The following is a 7,163-nucleotide window of genomic DNA, read 5'->3' as shown; positions in this document are numbered from 1 at the left end:
CTGAGTTTCACACATAGCAGGCGGCAGGAATGACAAGATATAGTTAATGTATATATAATTATTTGGTTGTTTCTGGTCTAATTTGCACGTGTCATAAAGAGGCTTCTGGAATTCTCCACTATTTCAAGTTAAGTTATTTGATCTAAAATATGGTTTGAAAACATCCTCTATTATTTTTTTTTTTAATTAATAGTAGGCTTATGCATATTCCCATTTTTGTTCCCAGTATTTCAAAAGTGCATGTCATAGTTTTACAGGACTTTGTTCTGAAGGAACAAAACGGAACTTGTTCTTGGCTTGTTTGCGGTAGTTCTTTGATGTACTAGTTCTTCGAGCGCGAGAGGCGGCTCTAGGACCTGGCGGAGCGCTTCTTTGAAGCACATGGTCCCCACTCATAAGACAACACTTCTCTCCTCAGTAATTGCTGTGGAATTGATGTCATTCCAGTGGGCGACTGAGACAGCGGCGGGTTCTGAATTTCGTCATGTTTTCACTCGCTCGCGCTCTACTTCTGAACACTTTTTTTTGGTGCGCGAGGCAGATTCTGACTCGGACACCTCTGAATGGGGAAAGTGCAAGGAGCTGAATCAGCTGTCGTTGGGATTTCCTAAAAGCACCCCTCATTGACTTGATCATATTTCAGGAAGTGGTTTTATTCGTGTGTGTCTCTCTGTGTGTGTGTGTGTTTGTGTGTATGTGTGTGTATGTGTGTGTGTGTGGATCTTACACATCAGCTGCTGGAGGACTGTGGTTGTATGATGGTTGTGCAGCAGTGAAACAGTTGGTCAGTCCCGTCCACGCTTCAGCCGGGCATCATGAATCTCGGGTGCTGGAGTCTGAAGTTTATTTTGACAGCACTTCAGGCTTTATCTGTCACTGTGTCGGTGTTTGACAGCGCGCTCTCCCAATCTACGGAAGGTAAGATGTATCAAATTTAAAAAAAAGAAAAGAAAAAAGGTCCATGCGCAAAAGATGGAAATTCAGACAGTTGGAAACATAAAGAAAAAGCTTTACCTTTACCTTTACCCTGAAGCATTAATTGTATATTCCCTGCAACATGTATTGTCTGTCCCCTTTTTAGTCTTGTTCTTCTTAAATGATGTCTCTCCTTCAGCCTTTTGGGTTGTATGTTATATGAAAGCATTTGCTGGGACCAGACTTCTGTTTTATGTTAAATGAAATCCTCTTGTTTGTACACCATCCTCACAGATCTGTAACACATGTTTGGACAGAATGAATCATCTCCAGTCTACACGAGCTTATCCTGACACATGTATATGTGCAGCTCTCTCCAACATATGTCTCTCTTCAAAAAAACGCAGAAGTGAAGATTTCAATCTGGCAGCCTGTTTTTACCTCAGAGGAGAGGAGATGCTTTTTTTTATTTTTTATAATTGATGATGCTGAAACTCTTCTTAGTAATCAGTGGTAGCACTTGAGGCATTTTTTTGCAGGCGCTTCACGCAAACTTCACTTTGTCAAGACACTTTAGGCATACTTTAGGGTTTGAATTATGGATGAACTCCATGGTTATTTTAGTGGCAAACAAAATAAAAGTCATGTTGTAAAGAGTACGGTTGATTTTTTTGGGGGGGAAAACAGAAATTATGACGTCCAGGCAACGTGTGCAAAAAAAGCTGCTCTGGGAAGATGTTCAAAAGTGAAGTAAGAGGGTGTTTGTCTCTCTAACTATGACCCTTGGGGCTATAGCTCATGACTTCTCAGTCACCAGTGTTAAATGCCTTAGGTGAGGGCTCTGTGTGCAACCGCAGAGCCTGAGTGTAGGCGCTTACAGATATGCATCCAAACACTCTGCCAGTCACAGCCTCCCCCTGAAAAAAATCCTCGGAATTAATTACCAGCAAAGGCAAATGTCCAGAAGTGAAATCCAAGTATCAAGAAGTTGTGCTTTAATTCATCCACACTTCAGATTTATTAGATGTTGGCCTTGATCTGTTGGTTCCCATGGGTTCAGACTCATTTAAAACCTCCTTCTCCAGCTCATGTCTGTTTGTTTGGGTGTGTCTGCATCATCCCTGTATCATTTCACTTCCACTTATTGGTGGTATTTTTTAAACCGTAGGTGTAAAGACTAATCAATTGGTTTGACCTACAGTGTAATGGTTGACTGAATTGGCAGTCATAAAAAGAAAATGTAGACACTGGGGATAACAGCCAATATTTAAGCTTCCTATTTACAGAGCAAAAAAAGGATATTGGATAAAGATGGGGCGATATATTCTCGTCCTGGCTCGTATGATATAATGATCTCAATTGCCAAATATTGATATTCCAATTTTAAAGGGACAGATTTCGGTGGCAGTTAGACTTGATGCGTCACCACTTAATGACTCGTCACAGTGGCGCTTAGGAATGATGGTAACATGAACAGAAGTTTAGTGCTCGAAGAAGAAGTTGGGAATAAAAGAAGAAGAAAACAGTGTGATGACGTCGGCTAGCGCTGGTAAAAAGAAGCTAAGGGGTGAAGCGTGATAAGAGGTTAAAATGTCACCGGATGGCAGTGAATAGTGCGTTTATCCTGCGCTTCTCATTTTTAGGCGCATTTTTGCCTTCTGTCGCTCATAAGTTATCTTACACTATATTAATTACCGGAGAATCGCGGAGAATTTAGTGGGGGGAAAAAAGCAGTCCGATAAGGGCTTAAGATTTTATTTCTTCTAACGTGTCACATCAGGGTTGCCCTCAATGTGGACTGTTTTTGGTGGAAGGCTACCAAATCTTGCTAAAAAAAATAATTAGTCAGCGCAACTTTAAGTACAGGAAACGTACGCGAGAAGCTTTCGATCTTGTCCTCATCAAACACTTTCAAGAGAGTAATCAGATTGTTTAAAAAAAAAGTTAGCCAAAACTTTTGGTTAGCATGAACCATTTAGGTCTTTTAAGTGTGAAAATGCCAAATGTTTTTAATCCAGCCTCTAAAATGTGAGGATTTAATGTTTTGACAAAATGTATTTTGAGCTTTCAGTATTTCGAGGGAAGATTTCGGATCGTTGTACACTTTAAGGACTTAAAGATTGTTCGATCAATGAAACGATTAGTCGCAGCTTACATCATGCTGAAGCACGACTGGGGCTCATTAGCGCTCCCTTTTTACGAGGCTCTATACTTTGCCTGCAGACTGCCCTTTTTGTCTTTGCTGCCAGGAATTCAAGTCTGCTCAGAAAAGATGGAGCAGCTCAGCTCCGTGCAGCGTCATGTTGGCATACATATTTCATGACACCCCTGCTCGAGCTTCCCTGTCGTGTTTCACTTCTCGCTGTCTGTCTCGTGCATGTTGTTGTCTCAGCCGGCGATCATTTGTGAAGGATTTCCTCCGATGGTTGACACACTTAGTGTCAGCCAGTATTTACAAGCCAGCTGTACTGTTTCAGCCAACATGACTCTCTTTGCTTCAAGCAGTGCGTGCAGCTTGCGTGCTGCACACTCAGACAAATGAAAACTGAGCTGTGAATATATTTTTGGACCGTAGTAAAAGATTCCTTTAGCGAACAGTGTCCTCCCCATGAGAGACATTATCCCTGTGATGTGACCCATCTCAAGTCAGGCGCGTTTAGTATCTTCTGACTTTGAATGGAATAAGATCTTCCAGACGAGTGTTTGGGGATAGTTAGGACCCAGGAGGCTGGTATGAAGAGTTGGCAGAAGTGGGGTTTTGCACTAAGACAGATTGATCAACCAGTTGCTGTTCCGCAGTGGGGATATTTATATAGGAAGAGGAAAATATCTGGACTGTGCTCATGTGGCCTGAACCCTACATGTGTTGTATTAATTTCTGTGTTGGACTCGTATGACCCCCCCACCCCCCAATAACATTTCAACACACCATGTTGAAACCTGATGCTGGCTCTGGACTTTCTCATTGGACTTTCACACCCAGACAGGTCAGAGTTGAGCTCAGCACAGCTCTCCCTGAGCGTCTTCTCTCTCGTCTGGTCAGAGGGCTCAGCCGGCTCAGATATCTCCTATCTGGGTTAGTTCAAGATCCACCTCATCAGTGTTTTACTAAAAAAAATAAATAAAAAAAAATCACCATTTGTTTTTGTGTTCAACTTTTTTCAGAGCCTTTAGGTTTAGCTTAACAAAATTCAGTTTCACAGGAACTTAAAATCGGTCGAAAATCAGCAATCAGCACCTCTGAGTACATGATGAGTCATTAGACATTGGAAACGTTAAGACTGGAAGAAATGTCGTTTTTTTTAATGTAAAAATACTTGGATAATGCTTTTTTTTTATTTTTTAATGTATTTGCCAGATAAAAATTAGAGGACCAATATGTAACTGACACCTAGTGATTAAAATGGGTACTGCAGTCAAAATTCATTGAGCGAGAGCTGTCTGCCTCCTCCCTAGAGAGTAGTAAAGTGCATGCAGGTTGTCCCAGACACTGAAGCTTCACTTCAGCTCTGCAATGGTCTTAAAACATTTCAGCATTCTAACTTCTCTCCATCTTTCAAAAGGATCTCCAATTGTATCCCAAGTTTTGTCACCTTTCTGGAACTTCTTTTAAAAATGTGGATGGGTGTAATCTCTGAACCACTTCCATCGCTGCAACAGCTGTAGGTTTGCCGTTTAAAAACCAAAGGACGAGGAAAAACGGCTGCGTAGAAGTGGCTTAAACTAATTTACTTCTCTGGTCAAAAGAAAAACAAACTGCTATCCACTGAAATGGAATCTTAGAAGTGAACTTAAATAGTGGTTCTCACATGGTACATTTTTTCAAAGGTTGTTTGCGAATTAAAAATCAAACCGACTGTTCCCTTATTTTTATCCTGAAGAGTGAGGCGTAGGAATCAAGACTCAGCCAGACTCCACTGAGATTTGAAACACACCTTAGCAACCAGATCATCTGTCTTCCAGTCTGACTTCCAGCAACGGCCCATTTACCTGCCTATTCTGCAACGCGAACAGACAAGCAGTGATGTGATTCCTAATAGGCAGACATGTTCTCAGGAACAGGACAGGTCACCTCCCACCTGGGTGAGTTTCGAACAAATTGGACCAAATGAAGTTCTGCTGCTGCCAGTTTCTTTGTCTGCCTCTCTCTCCAGTTTTCTGTTCCACAGGCCGACCTGTGATGTATTTTTAAGTCTAGCAGAGCGAGCAGCACATCAAATAAGAACAAAGTTTTACAGGAGAACTTAGGTCAGTCCACATTGTTAAAAGTTTGGATCGGGGGCCACGGTTGTGAGGGTTTCACACCTCTAGAAACTGCAGTTTTTGATTTGTATCACTTCACGCTGAAGCTTACGTCTTCATAGTCAGATTTGTATTTATTCATTTTAGGCCTCCCAGGAGAAAATGGGATTTTTCCTGCGGTGAGGGTGCAGCATAGTGACATAAAAGTTGGCACAGTAATATATCAGTAAAGATTCAATAATACCTAGATAGAGAAGAAGCAGGAATTGGAGTTAAAGAGCGTTTAGATTGCAGATGGTAGCGACTCTTGAAATATATCTGTAATGGTGATCATAGCTGAGGTGAGTGACGCGGAAGATACCAAGGTACTTGTTGCCTGAGTAGAAGTTCTTTCACCAACAATTTTCAATTCCCAGGAATTATAAATGTATGAAGCTTGAATCATCAAAGCAAAGGAACAAAAATCTATTTTTCATTCCAGGATCTGTATGTTGGCAAAGCGAGACAATCTAATGGTTTGCAGGGTTTTTTAAATTTTTTTACAAATGTAATCCCATTTGATTTAAGTTACAGAACCATTTAAATATTGGAGGTGTAGCAGAGTTGCTCCCCCGAGGCTTTCTGCACCAGTTCTCGGACAGCATTAACCTCCTGCTGAGCCAGGGGGGGGGAATTTAGCCTGCAGGACCATCTATTTCCCATAGAGTAATTATGTGCTGACATCAGGCTCGTGTGACAGTAAATGAGTCCGGTATACAAGGTGGGGGAAGAGAAACACACTGAGAGAGAGAGAGAACAAACAAAAGGGCTATTTACCAGTAGAGGAGGCTCAGTGTTAAATAGCCTGATTATGACCCTGAGTTTCACCTGAAAAACCATTAACAATTCTTATTGCAGTACATTTTAACACACTGGTACCTTATTAGATTTGATTTAAGGAAACCCTCCTTCCAGCATGTGGAGATTCTTCTTACGTGATGTCACCTAAAGGTTTCTTAGTTTCTTAGTTCATAGTGGGTGTTGACATTATGTCCCCCAAATGAATCAGATGTTTGCTGTGGATTTAAGCCAAGATTACCAGCTACTTTTCACCTTTGCTCTGTAATCCCTATGAACCCTAAACTGTGGCTCAGGGAGTTAAGTTATATAGTACAAGGTCAATCAATCAGTCCGGTACCCTTTGTAATACTATGTACAGAGGCCCCGAGCATTAATCCGCAATGAGCATAAGCACTTTGGAACTGTTAAAAGGAAAGACATCCTTTCAACTCGCAGAAACCCTGAAGAGCACTGTCATCATTGGTGCGAAAGCAATCTGCTGCAACAGGCTGGGATGAAAAAGTGTGATACTGTAGATATAGACACAAAAAGGATATTTGATACCTGCTCCCCAAATATTAGAAATTGCCATTTTCTCTTATTTGATTTTTTTTTTGGATGGGACTGCAAGGAAATTTCATTTATCATATCTGTGAACTTGTAATGTAAGTCTGTTTCCATATATCGATGTTAATAGTGATGAATGCTAAACACAAGTTATCGGAGCCCAAGGTCAATGGTCAATATATAGTGAATAAAGGTGTTGTAAAATCCCTCGTCCCAAATCTTTCAGTTATTAAAAAAAGAAGCAAATGCTAACCAAATATGAGCACCATTTTTCTTTCCCTTCATAAATGATGCAATTGAATAATCATTTATTCACCATGAATAGTTTGTAGTTTCCTGACTTATTGTTTCTGCAAGAATACATTTAAGTAGTCTCCCTTGAAAAAGAGGTTCTTAATCTTAATGGGACCAACCCGGTTAAATGAAAAATCAAAGAAGTGGAATAGGTTCGGTGTTTATCTAATTTAACAACAAAGATGGTTTGGTGTCTTGGAATTCAAGATGGTCATCTTTCCCTTTCCTTGGTCATTTTATGGAAAAGGCGATTCCTTGATTACTCGTACAGAGAACTTATTGAGCTGTCAATAATGCTTAGTGACTGGCTGGGAGAAGATAATGAA

The 7,163-nt window shown here is 40.7% G+C and overlaps 1 protein-coding gene across 1 annotated transcript in view; it reads left to right on the top strand.

Annotated features, from left to right (window-relative positions):
- Window positions 1–318: 318 nt before the first annotated feature.
- The window catches only part of adam12a (ADAM metallopeptidase domain 12a), a 74,567-nt gene continuing 67,722 nt past the window's right edge, over window positions 319–7,163 (top strand). Inside the window, exon 1 of the mRNA XM_079334187.1 lies at window positions 319–918. Within this exon, the coding sequence (XP_079190313.1) occupies window positions 816–918 (103 nt within the window). The 5' untranslated portion in view covers window positions 319–815. The remainder of the gene's footprint in view (window positions 919–7,163) is intronic.

The sequence above is a fragment of the Symphodus melops genome (genome assembly GCF_947650265.1).
Source record: "Symphodus melops genome assembly, chromosome: 21".
In the NCBI taxonomy this organism is placed as follows: domain Eukaryota; kingdom Metazoa; phylum Chordata; class Actinopteri; order Labriformes; family Labridae; genus Symphodus; species Symphodus melops.
The sequence above is the reverse complement of the archived record's forward strand: the minus strand, read 5'-3'. Positions and strand labels throughout refer to the sequence as shown.